The sequence below is a fragment of the Dipodomys spectabilis genome, unplaced genomic scaffold (assembly GCF_019054845.1).
Source record: "Dipodomys spectabilis isolate Male_0828 unplaced genomic scaffold, ASM1905484v1 ptg000002l, whole genome shotgun sequence".
In the NCBI taxonomy this organism is placed as follows: Eukaryota; Metazoa; Chordata; class Mammalia; order Rodentia; family Heteromyidae; genus Dipodomys; species Dipodomys spectabilis.
This window is the reverse complement of record NW_024870679.1, coordinates 15677937-15701804: the sequence shown is the minus strand read 5'-3', so window position 1 is coordinate 15701804 and position 23868 is coordinate 15677937. Positions and strand designations below refer to the sequence as shown.

Here is a 23868-nt window from a genome sequence, read left to right as displayed (position 1 = left end):
GTTGAAACCAGCCCACACAGAGATGTCTATGAGGTCTTTTCTTTGCAGTTACCCAGCAAAAAGCTGGAAGTGGAGCTGTGGCTCATACGGCAGAGTACTAGTAGAGTGGGAAAGCTATGGGACTGTACCCCAGGCCCCCAAGTTCAAATCCCAGTACTAGCATAAAAACAAGAAAAATCTTAGTCAAGGTTGTGTTATGGTTTTGCCTTTGCATGTAGGTTCTTAACTCATGTCTTTAGGTGTCACCCTGACTGGATTTAGGAGTCCTTGGTAACGGTTGAAGCATTATTTCTGGTTGTGTCTGGGAGGATGTTGCCAGAGGAGATGGTAGTTGGTTTACTGTCAGCATCTAGTGGCTAGCGAAGGAAGGAAGTGCCTTTGGAGGCCAGCTTAGTAAGATGAGTTCACATTAGACAGACTAGAGGCCAGGCTGGTAATGTGACTGAGTGGTAGAGTGCTTGCCTAGCATGCATGAAGCCCTGGATTCAATTCCTCAGTACCACAAAAACCAAAAAAGCCAGAAGTGGCACTGTGGTTCAAGTGGTGAGTGCTAGCCCCAAGCACAGAGAGGCTCAGGAATAGAGCCCAGGACTGGCAAAATAAAAATAAAACATTGGATTCAAGTGTTTCACAAAAACATATATTTTCATTCATGACTATTTACAATCTTTCATATTTAAAGAATATCATACAACTGATACCTTCTGAAATGTTTCATGCTTTAACAAAAAAACTCTTATGTACATTTATCTGACATGAAATTAAAACTAAAATAGCCAGATATTCTCTAATAGAAGATTGATCTCTTATATTGGCCAATCAACATTACAATAGTTACCCTTAATAATAAATTACTCATTTAAAAATCAGTAGTAACTTTAAACAATTCATAAATAAATGTGCTCTGTGCAACTTACACGTTTAATATCCCATGGCTTTCAAAAGCCTGTACATTGTCAGATTTCCATGTATTTATTAATTTGTCAGGTAGGCTTTTCCCAAGGAGACAGTGGGAAAGCTTGACCCTCGAGGTCTCTGGACAGCTCAAAGCTCTGCCTGCTTTAGAGGAGGTTCCAGTTTTCGGGAGAGGGCAGTTAGAATCTGGTTGAACTTCTCGTATCTCTCCATCTGATTGACCTCAGCTCCTTTGCTGCCCCACAGCAATCGCATTTGGAACTCAGTCTTGAGGATCTCACTCATTTCTTCATCTGGTTGAAAACCTAATCAAGACGAAACAAAACAGGTAACCGGTTCTGCCTCCAAACAATACTAAAAGTGACTGCAAACTTGGTTGTTTAAAGTGGGATGGAAATGAACTTGTTCTTCCACGATCTACTCACCCACCTTCAAGAAATTACGCCACTGAGACGAGCAGGAATGAAGTTTGTGTAGAAGCCCTAGGTTGAGATGCTATGTGTATTCACTGTTTGGCTGTGCAGATTAAGCTAGTGAATATACACTTTTAAAAAATGCCTAGAGGGCTGGAAGAGCGCTCGCCTTGCATGCATCAGGCCCTGGGTTCGATTCCTCGGCACCACATAAGTAAAAAGCTGGAAGTGGCGCTGTGGCTAAAGTGGTAGAGCGCTAGCCTTGAGCTGAAGAGCTGAGGGACAGTGCCCAGGCCCAGAGTTCAGGCCCCATGACCAGACCCAAAAAACAAAACAAAAACAAAAAATGCCTAGAAAACTCCGTAGTATTTCTTCATAGCTAATTCTTGTTCCTTCTCCAGGCCTTCACCAACCCTCAGACCTGCTTCTCTTTACCTTCTCTACAAATGTGATATGAATGAAGCTAGGCAATGGCACTTTCTGTCAGATTTCTCTCTGCATGATGGTTTGCAGTATTAGCAACAATGCATTCCTTTTTATTGCTGAGGAGTATTTATTTGTATGGTCATACCAGGTTTTGTTTATGTCCACTAACTGCTGGATAATCAGGTTGTTTCCAGGTTCTGGCTGTGAATAATGTTAAAATTTTTGCACAGGTCTGTCTGTGGACATATGCCTTCATTTCTCTAGGAGCAGAATTACTGGATCAAATGATAAGTTCATTTGTAAAGAGGTAGTCATAAAGCTAGACCCTGATGTCTCAGGCCTTGTAACCTTAGCTACCCAGGAGGCTAAGATCTGAGGATCATAGTCCAAAGCCAGTCTGGGTAGATAAGACATGTGAATCTCACAGACTTATCACACAATTAACCACTAAAAAGCCAGAAAACAAGCTGTGACTCAAGTGTAGAGTGCTAGCCTTGAGCCCAAAAACTCAGGGACAGCACCCAGGTCCTGAGTTCCAACTATTCCAAAATGGTTGTTCCATGTTATATTTGCACCAGCAACATAGGGGCCATTTCCTTCATGTATAACCATTTTTTTTTGGGGGGGGGGTGTTTAATAGCCATTCTATGTATAATGAGGTAGTATCTTATTGTGACTCAAACTTACATTTCTCTAATGATTATGAATCTTTCACGTGGTTGCAATTTGTATATCTTCTCTGATGGGGTGTCTGTTCAAGTCTTTTTAATTTTTCTATTTAAATACTGTTTTCTCACATTGTAAAGAGGTTGATATTTAGAGTATGTCATTATCATATACTTTTGTTTTTTTTGGGGGGGGGGGGGTCCGGTCATGGGCCTGAACTCTGGGCCTGGGTGCTATCCCTCAGCTCTTCAGCTCAAGGCTAGCGCTCTACCACTTGAGCCACGGCGCCACTTCCGGCTTTTTTTCTTTTTGCTTATGGGTGCTGAGGAATCGAACCCAGGGCCTCATGCATGCAAGGCAAGCGTTCTACCACTGAGCCACCTTCCCAGCCCATTATCATATACTTTTATAAAGTATTTTCCCCTAGTGTGCGTCTCACTTTTTCACTTAGTTTTGAAGGGAAAACATTTTTTTTTGTTTTTTTTTTTGGGTCCGGTCGTGGGGCCTGAACTCTGGGCCTGGGCGCTGTCCCTCAACTCTTCAGTTCAAGGCTAGCACTCTACCACTTGAGCCACAGCACCACTTCTGGCTTTTTTCTTTTTGCTTATGTGGTGCTGAGGAATCGAACCCAGGGCCTCAGGCATGCAAGGCAAGCGCTCTACTACTGAGCCAACTTCCCAGCCAGGGAAAACATTTTTCTAATCATCTTTGCCTAAATCAAGACTACAAATATTTTATGTTTTCTTTGGGTCCGGTCGTGGGCCTGAATTCTGGGCCTGGGCGCTGTCCCTCAGCTCTTCAGCTCAAGACTAGCACTCTACCACTTGAGCCACAATGCCACTTCTGGCTTTTTTTCTGCTTATGTGGTGCTGAGGAATCGAACCCAGGGCCTCATGCATGCAAGGCAAGCGCTCTACCACTGAGCCACCTTCCCAGCCCCTATGTTTCATTATACTCTAGCTTTTATATTTTGGGTCTATGATGCATTTTGGATTGATTATTGTGTATTATATGATGTAAGGATTCAGATGCGTGCGTGCGTGCGTGCGTGCGTGTGTGTGTGTGTGTGTGTGTTGGTACTGGAGCTTGAACTCAGGGCCTGTATGCTGTCCCTGAACTTCTGTGTTCTAGGCTAGTGCTTTACCACTTGAGCCACAGCTGCACTTCTAGCTTTTTGGTGGTTAAGAGTCTCATGGATTTTCCTGCCTTGGCTGGCTTTGAACCTTGATCTCCAGATCTCTTCCTCTTGGGTAGCTAGGATTATAGGTGTGGGCCACTGGCACCCGGCTTGAATTCTATTTTATCGAGTGAATTATCTTGGCACCGTTGTCAAAAATCATTTATATGGGCCTATTTCTTGATCCGCAGTTCTGGTTTTAAGGAAGATGCTCAGGCAGCTCTACCAGAGGAGCGGGAAAGCTGTGTGGTCCTCATCCCTCACTGTTGCTGGAATATAAATGTACTCCCACCACCCAGATCGTAACATCTTGAGGAAGGCGGGGAGAAACAGGTCTATGGTACTGGTACCTACAGCAGACAGTGCAAACTCTGCAGATCTAAATTGTGGCTCTGAGGCAACAACCTCCTTTTAAGAGAAAATGATAGGCTTGTCCTGTCGCAGACAGCTCAGCAACTCATCGATCAAAGGGTGGGTCTTGGAAGAGTTTAAAAATTCATCACCTGATCACTGCCATGGTAATGCCTGTCCCCTCCACAGAACCAGGGCAACTCTCTCCCTTCACCGAGAGCTGGACTCCCTGTGTCTTTAGCCTAGGTGGCCATGGCTCAGGTCCAAGCTCTTTTATGAGTTTGTGTTCTGTCCTCTGAAATGGAATCCTGTCCTTCTCATGTTTTCTGGATAACTACTTCTGTGTTTTAACTGTCATTGTGATACATATTTTTTTCCTTCTGGAAGTTTTCTCCACATGACCCAATCAGTTGCTTCTAAGAGCACTGTGTTGCCCTTTTTCTTTGGCCAGTACTGGGACTTGAACTCAGGGCCTGGGCACTGTTCCTGAGCTTCTTTTGCTCAAGGCTAGCACTCTACCACATGAGCCTCAGCACCATTTCCAGCTTTTTCTGTGTATGTGGCACTGAGAAATCAAACCTAGAGCTTCATGCATGCTAGACAAACACTCTACCACTAAGACACATTCCCAGCCCCTGGCAGTTAGATAACTGTGCTCCGTCATTCATCCCAATTAAAAAATGCAGTTCCTACCTGCCAGGACCCTCTCTGCATTCATCCGGTAGCTGTCTGCAGCCTCAGCCATGAAGCGGGCTGTGGCCAAGTGGTTCAGCATCATTTCACAGCTTTGGTCATTTTTTTCCCACATGTCAGTTCCTTCAAATGTGACAGCCTGGCGCTCCATTAAGGTGACAAGAGGCATCAGCAGTGGAACTGATATGTTGTTTGGCGGGACACACGTGTTCTCTGAGGAACAAGGAGTAAAGTTTTCCCTATTAGGTTTTGTTGAAAGTCACAGAACAAAGTGACTCTCAGAGGTTTCTTTTTTTCTTTTTTGTTGGTCATGGGGCTTGAACTCTGGGCCTGGGTGCTGTCCCTCAGCTCTTCAGCTCAAGGCTAGGGCCCTACCGCTTGAGCCACAGTACCACTTCCGTTTTTTTCTGCTTAGTGGTGCTGAGGAATCCAACCCAGGGCCTCATGCATGCAAGGGAAGCAGTCTATCACTGAGCCATAAGATACTTGTATCTGCAGACATTTCTTCAGGTGATGCTGTCCTCTGCTCCCAATGCCTCCATGAACCTCCCACAGCCTGCCCTGCATACAATAGAAGGCCTCACTCTGGGCCCTAGTATCTGCTTTGACAAACTGAACAGATACAAGCTAACAAACTGACTCTTGAGGGGCAGCATCCACTCTCCTCTCCCCTCTCCCCTTTCTTCTTCCCTCCCCTCTCTTCCCCCCTCTCCTCTCCCCCTGCTCACCTCGCCCCTCATGTAGGATCTTGCTGAAGGGCTTCAGCTGCTTCTCATAGAGAATGGCAGTCTGGGTGAAATGGTGCCTCAGGGCCATCCAGGTTTTTTCTAATCTGGTGATCTAGAAGCAATAAAGGTGCTAGTATTTAGAAAAAGCTCTTTCATTTTTAAAAATTTTTATTTACGTGGTATGAAGGAATTGAACCCAGAGCCTCATGCCTGCTAGGCAAGCACTGTACCACCAAGCCACATTCCCAGCCCCAAAAGCTCTTTTTTCTTTTGGTCGGTCGTAGGGCTTGAACTCTAGGCTTGGGCGCTGTCCCTCAGCTCTTCAGCTCAAGGCGAGTGCTCTACCACTTGAGCCACAGCACCACTTCCAGTTCTCTAGTGGTTTATTGGAGATAAGAGTCTCACAGACTTTCCTGCCCCGGCTCGCTTTGAACCGAGATCCTCAGATCTCAGCCTCCTGAGTAGCTAGGATTACAGGCGTGAGCCACCAGTGCCCGGCCCAAAAGCTCTTTTTTAAAAGTATCTTTCTGCTTGATGCCAGTGGCTCATGCCTGTAAAAATAGATACTTAGGAGGGTTAAGATCTGAGGATCTAGGCTCCTGGACTGCCAGGAAAACAACTCTAGTTCATCTGGGTTAACCAGCAAAAAGCAGGAAGTAGAACTATGGTTCAAGTGGTAGAGTGCCAGCCATAAGTGAAAAAGCTAAGATCACTAGGCTCTTGAGAGTTCAATCCCCAGTACTGGCTTGTGTACACACACACACACTCACCCACACACACACAGTTATCCTTCTGCTTAAGTTTGGTAATAGATAATGTGCATGGTCAAAATGTCACAAGCAATTGTGAGTAGAGAAAAAGATATCTCCTACCTCACCTTTTTGCTCTGATGGCCCATCCCAAAGAAACAGCTCTCCCCACTCCTGTGTGTGCAAATGTCTATACACCACATCTTTTAAAATACGTGCATCATACTGTAGATGGAGTTATTCCTGGCTTGGAAATGGTTCCACAGGAAAAATGGTTCAATAGAATAACTTTGGTTTTTTTTTAACTTGTGTATAATGCTCCATCATATGGATAAACTAGTTTAGTGTAGACGTAAAAGGTTTAAGCCTATTCTGCTGTTACAAAATGACCTTGTGGTGTTTTTTACAAATGTGTATCTGAGTGAAAATAATCTGGAAGGTAAGTTTCCAGGAACTGCTGCTGACCACAAGTGCATAGAGTTAAATGCTGACTCATGTTCCTGTATGTCCCACAGAGGTAGGTGTGTGTGCTGGTCCTGGGGCTTGAACTTGGGGCCTAGGCATTATCCCTGTTAGATGCACATACATACATACATACATACTCAAGGCTAGCACTCTACCAGTTTAACTATAGCTCTACTTCTGGCTTTTTTGGTGATTAGCTGGAGATGAGTCTCTCATGGGCTTTCCTGCCTAGGCTGGTTTTGATCTCAGCCTCCTAAGTAGCTAGGATGACAGGCATGAACCACTGGTGCCCGGCCTGATACAAAACATTGTAATAGTGCTTGTACATAATGTGAGACACAGAAGGTGGCTCAGGTCATGCATTACCTCTGCTCATTCTTTTTTTTGGGGGGGGAGTGTCAGTCGTGGGGCTTGAACTCTGGGCTAGGGCACTGTCCCTGAGCTTTTCAGCTCAAGGTGAGCGCTCTACCACTTAAGCCACAGTGCCACTTCCAGTTTTTGGGTGGTTTATTGGAGATAAGAGTCTCACAGACTTTCCTGCCTGGGCTGCTTTTGAATCGTGATCCTCAGATCTCAGCCTCCTGAGTAGCTAGGATTACAGGCGTGAGCCACCAGCACCGGGCTCATTCATTTCTTTTGGAGTCATGTGGACACTGGCACATGCATCCTAAATGGTCCCTCATGATTACATGAAACAAGGAAGCCGTGGGAATGAGGTATTTGAAGAATTTCCTAATCCTCACAATACCCCTATGATGCAGGTGTGTGGGGCTTGTTTTACTGATCAGAAAACGAGCAATAGATCAGATAACAGCTGGGGATTTCCCAGCTGGTGAGTGGTAGAGCTTAGATTCCTTTTCCTTGGCCTCCATGTCCCCTTTGTACTTCAAGATGAAGCAGATCTGTGGCTAGTCTTCCTCTGGCCAACCATGGGTCCTCTTGTAGCCCCTCCCTGCTAACCCCCTGGCCACAGCTCTCTTTCCAAGAGAGGGTGAGGCTGTCCTGGGTGTGGTAGGAGGGACTCTTTTCTTGGGTTTTTCCCAGTTTGGCACTTCCTTCTCCATGGCTCACCTCAGGCCCTGGGTACCTCAGAGGCTGGTATTCCCCCAACCCCCATCATTGAGAGTCTCCAGGAGAGAAAGGTCTGACATCACTGAAGCCCCCATGAAGGCACTTGGTGTGTTTGGGATAAGTCCCTAACTGCTGAGGGTGACGTCATAGACAGCATCCATGTGACCCCACAGAGTTCCTCAAAGAGGAAGCTCAGGCCAGAGCCTTTACCCACAGCTCAGCCTGTGGCTCTGATGGAAAAATGATAGGTTGTTCTGGAGAAGGGAAAAGATGCAAATTTAATGAAAATGTATAGCTCTTCTTATGGTAGGAATCCTGGAAATAGGGCAGGCCTTATGTACTGCTTATTTTAAATACTGGCCTTGCAAAATTCTAGTGCATCTGAAGACTTTGAAAGCTCTTGTAATATTGTAACTGCAGTTGAGCCTCCCCAGAATTTTGAAGAAGGAACATCGTTGTTCAGTTTCTTGTTTATAAGATGATGTTGCTTTAACTGGGGAAATTAAGTTCCTCCCATGTTCTAACTTGCAGGACTTGTGATTGTAGCTGTGTCTTTGAGTGCAATGATGGATTTTCAGTGAACTCATGGCAAGATTTCAGAGACTGTGTGTGGCTCTCAAACTAAACCAGTAGTAGTCTGGGTGTTACTGGTTGTAGACCTGGTTTAAAAGACTGTAATTTCAAACTCGAGTCCGCGAAGAAGCTGTACATCAATGGCTCATACCTGTAATCCTAGCTACTCAGGAGGCTGAAATCTGAGGATCAAGGTTTAAAGCCAGCCTGGGGAAGAAAGTCCATGATATTCTTATCACCATAACCACCAAAAAGCCAGAAGTGGAAATGTGGCTCAAATGGTAGAGTGCTAGCTAGCCTTCAGCCAAAGTGTTCAGGGATAGCACCCAGGCCTTGAGTTCAAGCTCCAAGACCAGCACGTGAGCGTGCACACACACACACAGGGACTTTTTGGAGTGGACAGAAATTGGAAAGCCCATTCTGAGCCGTAAAGGCAGCAGGCAACTTTTCCTCTTGGAGGCCTGATTGATTTCAAATGCAGATCTTCATGTTGCACATCCATCTTAAAACACCTTTCCAATACAGATCAATTCAAAGGCTCAATTTTAGAAATTCTATTAGGGAGCAATACGATGAGTGAGCCAGGGACATGAATTTTTAATCAGCAAGTCTGTTTTAGGTGACTTGAAGACACTGCCATCATTAGCCAGGCGCCTGGGGACGCAGGCGGGGCAGCCTCTCCGATTCATAACACACTGCAGCCCGCGGCCTGTTCCAGCTGGTTCTAAGGAGCACTGATTGTTCCTGAGGATAATTCTTGTGAGTGAGTATACATCAGAGACAAAGCTGGGACTGGCAGCAGTTGTCCACTGTTTTCATAAACAGAACCAAAGACCTGGGTACATGCTCTAGGTTGCTGCTAACACAGGTTTTGCAAAGATTCAGTTTAGCTTTAGAGATCAACAGAATAGCTTGTGATTTCTCAAGCATGGGCGTGCAAGACCTCTGGAAAGCCCCGAGGGCTGCACAAAGCAGGTGCCTTACCTGGGGCATTTCCAGGGCTTTCATGATGGCTGAGAAAGAATACAGATCTCCCATGGCATCTTTCAGCTCCACTGCCACCTGAATGATCCTGTCGAGGGTGGCCGCTCGGTCCTCCAGGGTGCCCGTGCAGCCCAGAATGTCCACGGCAATCCCGATGGCCATCGTGTTGTGTCTGAGAGGGAGGAGGTCATGGTCAGCCTTGGGTCAGTGAGACTGGGAGAAAAAGATACCAAATGCACCAGAAACAGGGCTGTGTGTGTGTGCCGATTGTTGTACAATGTGCTGGCAGGTCCGTTTGAAAGGCTGATCTCCACAGAGTGGGATGTGCCAGGGTTAGACATCAAAAGCAAGACGCTCTCAGGGCCAAGTTCAGCCCTGGATCTGGGGACAGGAAGAGGAACTCTCGGGGCAGTGCTGCGTAATAAGTGGCTACTTGGCCTCTACCCCCACCACCAGAGATCCAAAGAGACACCAGGATCCCTCCACACACATAAGGCGTCTTTGCCCTGAGGCGCCACAAGCCCTGAACCACCTGGGAAAGGAAAGGCCAGAAACATGAGAGGACTGTGCTTGATCCAGGAAGGAAAGGCACTCAGATGGAATTCTGCAGCCCCAATCAAAAGGCCACCACGTGAATGGAGCGGTAAAGGCAGCTTGAATAGCTACTGGGCAGTAATCTGCTATCTGTTCAGACCCTAATAAAGTCAGAATCTTAATTCCCCCAACAATCTTTCCTTTTCTCGTCTCAAACTCCATGGGTCAACCTCCCAGACCCAGGGCAGGAAGCAGGGGGAGCTTTTCTATTAGTGACAATAAAACTACTATGAATAGGGGTCAGTTGGTGGCAGGAAGCACACTTAGGCTGTAAATCCAGGCCCTGGGCCGGAATTGCCCAAATTAAATTTGTCCTGGGCTGCCGGACAAGGGCTGGAGGTAACTTTATAGCTGTCGTTATTTAAACACGTCAGGCCTTTGAAACTCTGGAATTGCATTCAGCTGTGAAGGTTCACAGCTGAACGTGCAGCTGTGTGGTACACGGAAGATGCTTTTGGCTCCGTGCAGCTGGGGTAGATGGCTGGGGTACTAAGTGAAAAGTCAAGGGTGTTTCATATTTGAGTCTCAAAGGGAAGAGAATGATGTCATTCCATAGCTCAGGACTCTGTGGCCCTGGCCTTTACTTAGCACACGGTAATCAAACCACACCCTAGGTACAGCAGGATCACCCTACAAGTCACTCATTCTTGGGCGGGAAACTAGCTGAGTGAGACTCCCCACAAACAGCAATCAGGGAGAAGAAAAAGCAAAGGATGTTAACAAAAGTGCAGTCAGGAAACAGCCAAGAGAAAAGCTCCAAACCTGCCTATAGCCTGGCCCAGAACCCATGCCCACATTCACCCAACAATACTGAGAAATAAGGCTCAGGTTCATTAGACCTCCAACCTGGGGACATTTCAGGCCATGCTGTTTCTCAGGAGAGGTGGGAGCAAAGGAGGGGTAACCATTCCAAACAACAGACCGGAAGTCAGTGTAACAGAGGCCAGGTCCCTGTACAAGGAAAAAAAGGCTAACCTCTAGAAGCTTTCTTAGGAAAAGTAGGGCAGTTTGGAAGTCAGGTCTGTAATTTCCCACAGCCTTACACCCTGGGCGTGCCTGAACAAAGTCTGCTAGCCTTTTTCCTTTGTCCTCCCTCACCATCCTGATGTGGTTGACTGGAGGCATCTACAGCTATGGGAACTGGGTGCTATCCCTGAGCTCTTTTGCTCAAGAGCCCTCTATCAGTTTGAGCCACAGCCCCACTTCCAGTTTTCTAGTGGTTGATTGGAGGTAAGAATTTCATGGGACTTTCCTGCCTGGTTTGGCTTTGATCACGGATCCTCAGATCTCAGCCTCCTGAGTAGCTAGGATTACAGGTGTGAGCCACCAGTGCCTGGCTCTAGGTTACTCTTTTGATTAAAGACCTCCATTTAACACCTAAAGTATATGTTTACCATTTGTGGTATTCATTCAGTGTGAAATGCAGCATTATCTTTCAGAAGCTACCAACCATTAGCACGTTCAACTTACACTTAAAGTAGGAAATTTAAGTGTTCTTCCCCAGGTAAATTAACCACATTTTAGGCGCTCAATAAGCCAACTGCCTGTGCCTAGCTACTTCTATCATTGCCAGCTCTATTAAGGATATTCCTGTCCTGTTCTGTCCTTCCCTGTCCTTGCCTAGCCAGTGCTGTGATCAAGAATATAGAAAGCTCTGGGGACACCAGTCACGGTCACTGGGTCATTGAGCAGAAAACTTAAGATATCTTGCCCAAATTAGCTGTGTGTGTGTGTGTTGTCAAAAAGGCCAGTTCTTGTGACAATAGGTAAATCTAGTCTTTGGTCATGGAGCTTGAACTCAGGGCTGGGGTGCTATTTCTGAGCTTTTTCACTCAAGGCTAGTATGCTACCACTTTGAGCCATAGCACCACTTCCAGTTTTCTAGTGGTTAATTGGAGATCAGAGTCTTACAGACTTTTCTGACGGGGTTGGCTTTGAACTGTGATCCTCAGATCTCAACCTCCTGAATAGCTAGGGTAACAGGTGTGAGCCACTGGTGACCAGGCCAAGTCTTTTTTTTTTAAATTGTGAAAATACTGTACAGAGGGGTTACAATTATATAGGCAAGATATGGCTAAATCTTTTTTGGGGGGGAGGGGGGTAATCAGGTCGTGGGGCCTGAACTCTGGGCCTGGGCACTGTTCCTCAGCTCTTTAGCTCAAGGCTAGCACTCTGACCACTTGAGCCACAGCACCACTTCCGGCCTTTTTTTTCCTGCTTATGTGGTGCTGAGGAATTGAACCCAGGGCCTTATGCATGCAAGGCAAGCACTTTACCACTGAGCCACCTTCCCAGCCCGGCTAAGTCTTATACCTTTTAAAAATAGGCCTCACTCAGGTACTCAGGGCCTAAGACTTTCTGAGCCCTGGCACCCCTGACCTCCCTCATTAGTCCATCCCTTAAAGAAATTGTTGAGAATTTGTTCTTCCCAACCTTTCCCAGCTCCCATTTAATTTCTCAAGCAACCTTAAGCTCCAAAGTGGCAAAGGCATGCATTTCATGAGTCAGCCAGAGGCGGTAGAAGATCTCCGAGGCTCCAGGCCGGCCAGATAGCAGCAGAATGTGTCTCACCATCCACCTTGGTGTTCTTGTCCCTGGCTCGTCTAGGTATTACTCCAGGAAATCTCTAGCTTGGGCTTCTGAGAAGAGCCTCCAGTACCAAGCACAAACCTTGAACTGACAGGCCCCTGGGGCCGGGGCCTGCAGGGAGTTGAAAGGATGGGAAATTCGGCCAGCGTTGCTCACCTTTCCATGATGTCCAGGCGCAGCTGGTGCCCGTGAGGCAAGGTGATGAGTTCCAGCCCTGAGCTCACACCCATGTTCCTCTTCGTCTCTTCTGAGACTTCGAGTATCCTAGCAACCTGTGGGAGGCCAAGTTCAAATTCACTGGGTTAGAAGAGGGGATTTCTTTCCATGTGATGAACCTTTTTTTTTTTTCTTTGTCGGTCATGGGGGTTGAACTCTGGGCCTGGGCACTGTCCCTGTACTCTTCAGCTCAAGCTGAGCACTCTACCGCTTGAGCCACAGCATCACTTCCAGTTTTCTAGTGGTTAATTGGAGATAAGAGTCTCATTGCTGGGCACCAGTGGCTCACGCCTGTAATCCTAGCTACTCAGGAGGCTGAGATCTAAGGATCACGGTTCAAAGCCAGTCCGGGCAGGAAAGTCCGTGAGACTCTTATCTCCAGTAAACCACTAGAAAACCAGAAATGGTGCTGCGGCTCAAGCAGTAGTGCGCTAGCCTTGAGCTGAAGAGCGCACGGACAGCACCCAAGCCCAGAGTTCAAGCCCCACAACCAACAGTCTCACAGACTTTTCTGCCTGGGGGCTGGCTTTGAGCCATGATCCTCAGATCTCAGCCTCCTCAGTAGCTAGGATTACAGGCATGAGCCACTGGCGCCCCGCCATATGATAAATCTTGCTGGTGCTGGCGCCAGCTAGATTCATCACATGGCAAGGAATCCCCTAACCTGGACCACTGGAGAGAGAGACTTTAATTGTTGAATGTATGAACAACTGTGCCTAAAAGTATGATTCTTATATGATATTTGGGTTAACTTACACACACACACACACACACACACACACACAGATATAAAGCTGAAAGGGAAAAAGAAAGCCAAAGGGAAACTCCTAAACTGGTCTACAGGTTTGGCATGTGTTCTTATCCAGCAAGAGAACAATGTAGTTGCTTGAAGCTGGATCCTGCCAGCAGCAGGAAGGCCCTCCTCTGCAGAGGAGCAGTGGAATCCCACCCATGCTGGCGTCAGCCCCAGGCTTTGCCATTCATGTCATTCATGTTCTCACTGCACAGCCATGGCTGGCTGCTATTGCCCTTAATGATGCCTCTCCTGGGTGCAGCTCACATGCTGTATGTCTGGAAACTATTAAAAACGTATATAGTGATTAAAAACCCTATGGTCTCAAACATACCTGTGGCCGCCTCCTGAGAGGGTTTCCTTGAAAGAAAATTTTCTTGTTCCAAGCAGCCCTCACCACATCTCGATTCTACTTTGCAATCCCAGTTTCTCAAAATCAGGCACTTAGTTGGCCATTGGCTGATATGCTATACCAGAGTCAGTTCCGAAAATGGGGCTAAGCAAATCTGGACAGTTCCTCGCCTGCATCTGGTGGGCTGTCTTCCAGTAATAATGATCCCAGGCATCTGAGCAGTGCAGATGTGCATAATAGACCACAAAGGAACATCTGGAAGTCCAGCTGGTGTTATTAACCCTGACCTTTTAACTTCTGTGGTTGAGCAAAGGAAAACCGCTGTCCACCCTGGGAGAGAAGCCTGCAGGACTGGCTGCCCAGGGGCGGACATCAGAATGCAATGCAGAATCCACATTGCATTTTCAATTTTGCCCACTGGCCTCAGTTTCCCCTTTTGTAACACAACTACTAAGTTCATCTCTCTTGAGGACTTTGCAAATGAGTTAAAAAAAAAAAAAAGTCCAACCCCCCAAAAGCTATTTGAAAATCTAAGTTGTGACTCACTACTGGGAAGGGAAGGTTCTGGCTGGAACTTAGCAAAGAGACTTAACACCTTAGCACCCTGCCTAGGGGCAGCTCCAAAAACAGGCCTCATGTGTGAAAAGAGAAAAAAAAAAGCCCCTAAACTGAGCCACTGTAGATGGACTGTAATTGTTTTTTGTTGTTGCTTTTTTTTGGTCGGTTGTGGGGCTTGAACTTAGGACCTAGGTGCTGTCCCTGAGCTCTTTTGTTCAAAGCTAGTGCTCTACTACTTTGAGCCACAGCTCCACTTGCCAGTTTTCTGGTGGCTCATTGGAGGTAAGAGTCTTACAGACTTTCCTGCCTGGGCTGGCTTTGAACTGCGATCCTCAGTTCTCAGTCTCCTGAATAGCTTAGGGTTACAGGCATGAGCCACCAGTGCCCAGCTTGAATTTCTTTGTGAGCATACATGTTTGAAAGGATTCTTTTTTTGTTTTGTTTTTGGGTCCAGTCGTGGGGCCTGAACTCTGGGCCTGGGCACTGTCCCTCAGCTCTTCAGCTCAAGGCTAGCACTCTACCACTTGAGCCACAGTGCCACTTCCGGCTTTTTTCTTTTTGCTTATGTGGTGCTGAGGAATCGAACCCAGGGCCTCATGCATGCAAGGCAAGCGCTCTATCACTGAGCCACCTTCCCAGCCCCAAAAGGATTCTTACATGGTATTTATGCTTGAGTACACGCGTCTAGGCAGTGGTCCTGTCAGAGGGTTCTAGCCTGTATCTCGAGTTCTAATCCCTAGATTTCAAGGTTGGACACTGATTCGGTTTTGTTCTGGAATTATTAGCAGCATTCTGGGGTCCCAATTTTGTCTCCAATTTGTCTCCTACGCCACTGTGTCGTCTCTGGGTCCCTTTCCTGACTGCACCTGCATGTCTTGGCTGAGCTACAAACCAAGGTGACTCAGAGCCCAACTGCGGGACCTAGGTTAGGTGTCAGGACTCACAGAGGAAGGAGCACTTACACAGTACTTATGGCAGGCTGAGTCCAGCAGGATGGGGGGGGGGGGGGTGGAGAGGCCCCTGACAAGGTGTCCCTGACTCCCTTTGCTCTCCCAGTCTTGTTACCCGAGCTGCTGAATCTCCTAGTTCACCCATTCCTCCTCGTCCCACTGCCTCAGAGGCTGCTGGCTGCCATGGGGCCTTCTAGAATGCAGTGAGATCACCTGGCCTGATCATCGTCTCTGCCCACAGCACAGAAGACTCAGATCTGCACCCCTATTTCTATGGGTCTGTCCCTCGGTTACTGGTAAAGTGCTTTGCTGGCAGAGACCTAGTGTGAACCCAGAGGTAAAAGCTTAGGAACTCTGAAAGGGAGACCACCAGGCCCTCCCTATTCTACCCGGTCCTCATCTTTGTTTTATTTTGGGTCCGGTCGTGGGGCCTGAACTCTGAGCCTAGGCGCTGTCCCTCAGCTCTTCAGCTCAAGGCTAGCGCTCTACCACTTGAGCCACAGCGTCACTTCCAGCTTTTTTTCTTTTTGCTTATGTGGTGCTGAGGAATCGAACCCAGGGCCTCAAGCATGCAAGGTAAACGCTCTACCATTGAGCCACCTTCCCAGCCCCCGGTCCTCATCTTTGATCTGCGCGTCTCCACATACACTTCCTGCTGCTGCCACGATCTTCCTGCATTCACCTGCCAGCTATGCAGACTTCCAAACATATCCCAGACCCTCCCTGCCCCTACCCCTCATCCAAGGGACCACAGCTCCTGTGGGACAGTGGTTCAAGTTCCCAAATCACCAAATCTTGTCTCTGTCTCTCTTTCCTTCTGCCAGTCCCGGGGCTTGAACGCAGGGTCTAGCTGCTGTCCCTGGGCTTTTTTTTTGCTCAAGGGTAGAGCTCTACCACTTACAGCACATCTCTACTTCTTGCCTTTTGATGCTTAATTGGAGCCAAGAGTCTCACGGCCTTTCATGTCCAGGCTGGCTTTGAACCATATTCCTCAGATTCGCAGCCTACTGAGTAGCTGACAGGTGTGAGCCACCGGCACCCGGCTACTGTCCCTTTTTACCTCACCCCAGTATGGTCCCCTTCAAGGAAGGGGCTAGCCTGGCATACCACACATGCCCCATGTAGGCTGAAGACCTAACATAATCATTGCTTAGACACATGGTAGGCCAGGCACAGTGCCCAGGGCATTACACGTATCATTTCACTTCGTCTTCACCTGGCAGGCCACCTGGGAGAGCTCAAATCTGGTCTTCCTGGTGGGAACAGAGAGAGCCAGCCATGCGGCTGAGGTGGCAACTGTGGGACTCAGGCAGTTCAGGCCCAGGGGCCACGCTCTGAAACCACTGGGCCTCACTGGGCAAAGACAAGCAGGTGGGAGAATGGCTGAGCTCTAGAAGCACAGGGTGGCCAGCGCCTGCACACAGAGTTGGCGGGGCTCCTAGCTCCTAACCAGGCCCCGAAGGGGGAGAGGACCAGCCTCCACCAGCCAGGCAGGGCCAACACAGCCCTCATGACCACCCATTGTTCTGTTGGCCTCCATGAGCATCTGCACCCAGGCTGTGGGCATGGGCGGGAATGGGCAGGTGGGCCCCAGATGCTGTCCCGTACCGGCTCCTGGCACCTGGTAGCCCTGTGTAGCTGCATTTGAGGAGGGGAACGCCTTTCTTGTTAGGAACCCTGGTTCTAGGACAAGAACAGGAAGTAGTGGAGGAAGAGGGAGGGCTGCACATGGCCCCGGGCTTCGGTGGGGCTGGCTCCTCCTCACTTTCTGGGGACCCTCTCAGGGACACCCAAAGACAGACGGCACGCTGTCCAATTGAGATCAGGTTCAGTTCCCACTCAGGCTGTAGTTTCATGGCTGTCAAAGACTATGGGAAGGTTGGAGACTTCCTGCAAGGGGCAGGCATCTCCTCCTGCCTAGACCATCAACAAGCTGTTCAGTCATCCAGCGCGTTTCCAGCAGGAGCTTCCTGTATGGAAGTCAGGCAGGTTCCCAGCCAGCTACAAGGAAGAATGTCACCTCTGGCCTATTCGCATGGCCCTTCGCTCAGATCTGGGGCGCAGCGGGAAGGACTTGCTGGTCAGAAATCCTCAATCCTTTTTACCTTTGGACAGATTACCTCAAGTGAAGTTAAGAGTTTGACATAGCACCTGGCCAACGGAGTCTGCAAGCCTTACTTTTCTAGAGCGGCCATTTCCTGGCTTCATTCTCAGGGCTTGCTTAGTAGCCCCTACCCCCCCTCCAGGCTGAGTAATGGGGTACACTAGTTACTGGTGGTTGTCTCCAGAGGGGACTTTTTGCTCTCAGGGCAATCAGTAATTACCTAATAGCTGGCCCCCTTGGCAGCTCCGTGGATTCCTTAATCAACTGCAGAACTTCCGCAGAGTCCTCAGGGGCTGGATTTTTAGACATGATTCCTGACTTGGGAAGAAAATCCAGTTCTTAAATAAGCCCTGACCTTTGAAGCTGACAGAGTTTCCTTACCTGGAATTAAAAGGGGTTTTAAATAATTTTTTAAAAGCTTTAAATTTCACTGAGGCCTTATCAAATACCAAGGGACAAACTAGACGTCAGTGGCTCACACCCGTAATCCTAGCTACCCAGGAGACTGAGATCTGGGATCTGGGTTCAAAGCCAGCCTGAGCAGGAAAGCCTATGAGATTGTTATCTCCACTAAACCACCACCAAAAATAAAAGCTGGAAGTGAAGCTGTGGTTCAAGTGATAGAGCACTAGCCTTGAGCAAAACAAACTCAGGAACAGAGTCCAGGCCCTGAGTTTAAACCCCAGGACTGGTGTACATAAAAAAATCAGGAGTCATCTCAGCCTGTGACACATATGATCTCTCTGAAGGATAAGTCTCCTTGGAAACTACCTGTGAACAAAATGTCACCCAAACCTGAAAGAACTATTTCCTGTCAAAAGTAACTATGATATTCAGATACAGGTGGCCCTCAACTGTAATCCCAGCTTACTCAGGAGGCTGAGATCTGAGGATCATGGTTCAAAGCCAATCTGGGGAGAAAAGCCTGTAAGACTCTTTATTTCCAATCAATGCAGGAAAAGTTTAGAAGTGGAAATGTGATTCAAGTGGTAGAGATCCAGGCTTGAGGCAAAAAGTGAAAAGAAGAGCATGAGGCCATGAGTTGAAGCTCTAGTACTGGCAGCCATGCCAACGTGCACACACACATACATACACAGGGTCCATGACATCAGCACATGTATTCAGTCTTACGGCATGTCAGCCATGATGGGTTGTTCAATGAAAGACTGGGTGTGGAAGGTATCTCCAGGTCAGTGCAGGGTGTGGTAAGCAAGGGGTGTTTACATGTATGTATGAGCAGAGCAAATGATGATAAAGTAACATTTTCACATATACCAAGCGTTAATCAATGGAGAGCACCAGGAAGCTGCATTTTTGTGTGATGTGTCTTTTCACCTAATCTGCCATCTTACTATTTTTTTACATTGAGTAATTGTTTAAAAAAAAAAAGGCCTCGGGGCTGGGAAGGTGGCTCAGTGGTAGAGCGCTTGCCTTGCATGCCTGAGGCCCTGAGTTCGATTCCTCAGCACCACATAAGCAAAAAGAAAAAAAAGCCGGAAGTGGTGCTGTGGCTCAAGTGGTAGAGCGCTAGCCTTGAGCCGAAGAGCTGAGGGACAGTGCCCAGGCCCAGAGTTCAGGCCCCACGACTGGACCCAAAAAAAAAAAAAAAAAGGCCTCGTAACTGTGATTAATACCAATAAAGGGAATATTGTGGAAAAAAACAAAAAAGAACACAACCGACAAACCCATCAAGGTAACGATCCTAAGGACCATTTTAGTGGCAACATACATGTATCATGCATATGTGTAATATATAATAAAAGTTTTTAAAAAGCAAGGCATGGCGGCTCCAGAAATGACATCCGCGTGTGGAATCTGCTCTCCTTTGGCTCCAGCTCAACCTGTTCTGAAGGGGGTTGAGGCCAAGAGAGAAGCTCTAAGGGGAGAAGCCCACAGGGGAGGAGGATTCTGCAACAGCTCCGGTCACCAGCAGGAGTGGGCGCAGGGGTCCCAGCCCTGTGCTGTCTGTCCAGGGTGAAGTTTCTAAGCTTCTGTTGGACAAAGGTTGCCCAAGAATGGTTCCCACCCTGTAAACCAATCCCACACCTGTGTTAGGGTCAGACTTCTCTGAGCAAAGCACCTCAGTGGCAAAGTACGGAGAGGCCAGCCGGCTAGCCAGACAGACACAGACAGACTCCCTGTGAACTCTCAGAAGGCAGGGGAGGGGAACGGATCACGCACCTTGCAGTCCATGCTCAGCATGTGCTGGGCGATGAGCTTGGGCTCGTGCTGGGTGAACAGCTCTTTCGCACGCTTCAGCATGGCTGTTTCCAGGGGTTTGTTCTCCGGAGGGAGGAGCTTGGATTCAAAGTCATTGGGCCTGAATGAGGACACAGTCTCCATGATGGGCTTCACAAACTCTGCCCTGTCCTGTGTCACCGCTGGCTCCCAAGGCCCAGCTCCATCGTCCCCATCAAGAATCAAGTAGTTGATACCAGAGTTCCGGGGACCCGGCACCCCATTCTGCCTGGCTGTCAGCAGCTCCGCCTGGCTGCCCGGGGTCCCCAAGGGCAGCTTTGTTCCTCGGTCACAGCCGGTGGCAAAGGCTGGGTTCAGCTCACAGTAGTTGGCGTCGGAGTTGAGCCAGGAGGACGGAGAGGGCGGCGCCTTGAGGAAGGGCACCTTGCAGGGCTTCGGGGGTGGTTTGGGGCACAGCTGGCTGTCAGATCCCCGCAGAGCCTCCCCCGCCCTAGTGTCCAAGGAGACCCTCCGGATCAATGCTGGACTCAAGCTGGGCTCGCTTCCAGTCCTGAACACTGGTGAGTTTGGACAAGGGCTCGTGTCCATGCCCGGGCACTGGGGAGGCAGCTTGCCGCCTGTGGAGGAGAAGCGAAGGGCAGGGAAAGATTAGCTGTGTGGAGAACGGGAAACAAAACTCAAGTGACAGCTGCCCAGCCTGCCACTACATGCTGGTGGAACACAGTGGGACTACCCCTCACCCGGACTTCTCTGAGAGAGTTAACAAGGCCCCATGCCACATTTTTTTTGGGGGGGGAGGGGGGGCAATCCTATACTGTGTGTGTGTGTGTGTGTGTGTGTGTGTGTGTGTGTGTGTGTGTCCTAGGTTGGAACTAAGGTTCTGGGAACTGTCTCTGAGCTCTCACGCCCAAGGCTGGCACTCTACTACTTCGGCCCAGCTCCACTTCTGGTTTATAGGTGGTGAATTGCAGATAGGAGTCTCATGGACTTTCCTACCCCAGCTGGCTTCAAACCGCAGTCCTCAGCTCTCAGCTTCCTAAGCAGCTAGAATTCCAGGTGTTGAGCCACCAGCGACTGGCTACATCTTTCTATGGTCACCAAGGTTGGGAAACACAGATCAGGAAACATCGGAGGACAATGGTGAGTAATGCAAGACTTTCTCACTTTCTTAAAGGGCCCTGAGTCACTCTCCGCCAGAGCCAGGGCAGATCCCAGCCCGTATTAACAGATAGCTAGTGACCCAGGGGCTTGTCACAACCCCTGTGACAGTCAGATGACAGAAGCACTTGACAAAGGGGGCTCTCGGAAAATCAATCTGTGGCTCCGAGGAAAGTTATTTGTAAAAAGAACAAACCCCCTTCCCCCTCCCAGTCACATAACTGCTTGCTGGATTTCCACACCCCTTCCTTATCACTCTTCTCCTCGTGGAAGGAGACCAGAGAAAGGCGGTTCCTGTGGACAGCTGCCGGGCCAGGCGGCCAGCCTAACCCAAAGTGGGGACCGAAGGAGTTAGCACCTTTTTTTTTTTCCTTTAAAAACTGCCAGTTATCAAATGGACATCACAAAACCTGAGTTCAAATACGAGGTGACTCTCCTTCATTCACTTCTCTGCACCTCAGTTTCCTGAGATAATCAGGCCTGCTTGTAGTGTGCATAAAGTAGGCAGATGAGTGTTTGAAAACCAGAGTTGCCCCCAGTCCTTTCCCCTCCAGGCCACCGTCGTGGAGGTTTAAGACTTTTAGAAACTCTTGATGAAACAAGGCGGCCGCCTGAAGGAAATTGGGGCCACACTGTCGTTCCCCCTCCCCCCCATCCCTCCCTGGCATTCCCACAGACCTACCGATTGGCAGGTGACTCTCCGACTGGTGAGCTTTGAGGACCAACGCCCGCCGGTCCTGCATGTGGTCCAGGCAGGCTGGCTGGCTGCCGCTCTTCTCTCTGTTCCTGAAGCCAAAGACAAAGCGGGCAGAACCGTGTCATTAAGTAGTAAAACCTTTAGGCAACGTCATGGAAAGCTAAGGGGAAAAAAAAGCACTCAAAAACTCAACAACACAAACCCCAAACCCAGCAAATCAAAGCAACACAACTTGCCCAGAACGAGAGTACTTTGCATACCCTAACAGTGAAGGAATGTTCACCGAGAAGGAATGACTGATAGGACCATTAATAAAGACCCACAGCCCCGGGACCGGCAGCTAAGTCCTAGGACGCCTCCATCCTCTTCAACAGAGCAGGGTAAGAGTTTCACGATATCCTCTCTGGGGAAAAATCTGATAAACTGGAAAGTGCACTTTTAACAGAGCCTAAAAGACTGGGAGAAAGACTCGTTGAAGGATGTGAGCATGTGCTTTCCATCATGCTTCAGTGTTGGCTGGAAGGAAGCTGTTGTTTTTTTTTTTCCCCATCACCCTGGACTGCAGTGACTCCCAAGGGAGGCTGTCACCCCATGCTCCTGAGTGCTGGGGGACCCCCTGACCGGTCCCCTCTTCCTGCTGTTAAAAAAAGCCACCAGTCACCATGCACAGTGACCTCAGGGAAAGACGAAGGTGGCCTTTGACACATCTGCCAGCATTCCTCCACTTGGGATCTTCTCTATCTAGCACCAGCATTTGGGGTCTGTCTCGCTAGAGAAAATGGCACGGCACCAGGCAGGTTAGCATGATTATTAGCTGGCCCGCCCAGAAGCACAGAACATTCTATGTCACAAAGATGGTGAAGGTCTTCTCCTACCTTTGCCAGCATCAAACAAACCAAATCATAAAACCCCCAAACTCCAAACAACAGAGATAGTCCAGCAACCGCTCAGAGATAAGGCAAGACACAGGGCAAATTCCAAAAGGAAATCGCTTCTGAGAAATGATATTTGAGTCGTGATTACAGAGGTCAGACTCCCGGGGCCTGGAGCTGGGCAGGCAGGCAGAGACCTGGCTGACTGGGACAGCACACCTTTGCTGGGGCCTGGCCAGCCAACCAGAGGACCTGACGTCAGGGTGGGCGGGCCCCGAGCCAGGGCTGACGTCTGGGAAGGCAGGGCAGAGGACAGGCAGTCAAGGCCATCACTCATGCTCAGTCCACCCCTAGATCCACCTGTACCCATTTCTGGGCCTGCAGGCTGAGAGATAATGGGGTTCCACATACCCATAGGGCTATCAGAGCAACAGCCAGGCCGTGTCAGGCCAGTTTCATCCACTTAGAGACTTCTACTACTTAGTCTTTTGTTTTATGTTGGAAAAAAAGAGGGTTTTGTTTTGTTTTTGCCAACAGATGGTTTCAAGATCTGAGGATCACAGTTCAAAGTGAGTGTAGGCAAAAAATCCATGAGACTTATCTCTAACTAATCACCAAAAAGCAGGAAAGGGAGCTGTGGCTGAAGTGGTAGTGTGCTAACCTTGAGTGGAAAAAGCTAATGGACTGCACCAGGGCCTGAGTTCAAGCCCCTGTAATGGCACAAAAAAATAAAGGAGATTTAAATTTTTTATTTTCCATCTAAACCTTGGTGTGGTGGGTATTCTCAGAAGGCAGAGGCTGGGGGTTGAGAATTGAAGGCCTGCCTGAGTTGCGTAGTAAAACCCTGCCTCAAAACAACCAAAACTGCCAGGCGCTGGTGGCTCATGCCTGTCATACTAGCTACTCAGGAGGCTGAAATCTGAGGATCAAGGTTCAAAGCCATCCTGGGCAGGAAAGTCCATGAAACTCTTATCTCCAGTAAACCACTAGAAAACCGGAAGTGGCCTGTGGCTCAAGTGGTAGAGGCTAACCTTGAGCTGGAGAGCTGAGGGACAGCACCCAGGCCCAGAGTTCAAGCCTCATAACTGACCAAAAAAACAACAAAACAAACACACAAAAAAAACAGCAACAACAACAAATACTTTCCCAAAACGTGATTAAATGAATAAACTCTCACTCCAACTGTGACATTAACGTCCTGTCTCCTGGGGGCAAGCCACGCTCCCACTGCTCCTTAAGAGGTTAGAAGTTTCCCTTTCTGTTTTTTTTTGTTGTTGTTGTCAGTGGTGGTAGTCATGGGTCTTGAACTCAGGTCCCGGGTCGCTATCCCTGAGCTTTTTTTGCTCAAGGCTAGCACTCTACCACTTTGAGCCACAGCTCCACTTCCAGTTTTCTGGTGGTTAATGGAATCTCACGGACCTTCCTGCCCAGGTTGGCTTTGAATGGCGATTCTCAGATCTCAGCCTCCAGAGTAGTAGCCACAGGCACCCAACCTCCCTTTATGTTTTCAGGGATCTCACCTCCAATTCCACTAAAAAGTAGAGGATTTCTAAATAACCGCCTTCCCCTCCCCTG

General features: G+C 48.6%; 1 protein-coding gene across 4 annotated transcripts in view; it reads right to left on the bottom strand.

Moving 5' to 3' along the window:
* Positions 1–618: 618 nt before the first annotated feature.
* Positions 619–23868, bottom strand: part of Bcar3 (BCAR3 adaptor protein, NSP family member) — a 115781-nt gene continuing 92531 nt past the window's right edge. For 2 of the 4 annotated variants that reach the window (XM_042684610.1, XM_042684620.1), the window contains 7 exons: positions 21407–21510; positions 19549–20183; positions 12551–12666; positions 9212–9383; positions 5370–5481; positions 4642–4854; positions 619–1220 (listed from right to left, as the gene is read on the bottom strand). In XM_042684610.1, the coding sequence (XP_042540544.1) occupies positions 1045–1220; positions 4642–4854; positions 5370–5481; positions 9212–9383; positions 12551–12666; positions 19549–20183; positions 21407–21510 (1528 nt within the window). In that variant the 3' untranslated portion in view covers positions 619–1044. Of the gene's footprint in view, positions 1221–4641; positions 4855–5369; positions 5482–9211; positions 9384–12550; positions 12667–19548; positions 20184–21406; positions 21511–21681; positions 21720–22296; positions 22447–23868 lie in introns of those variants that run through there. The other 2 variants (XM_042684628.1, XM_042684633.1) reach the window with 2 other exon arrangements.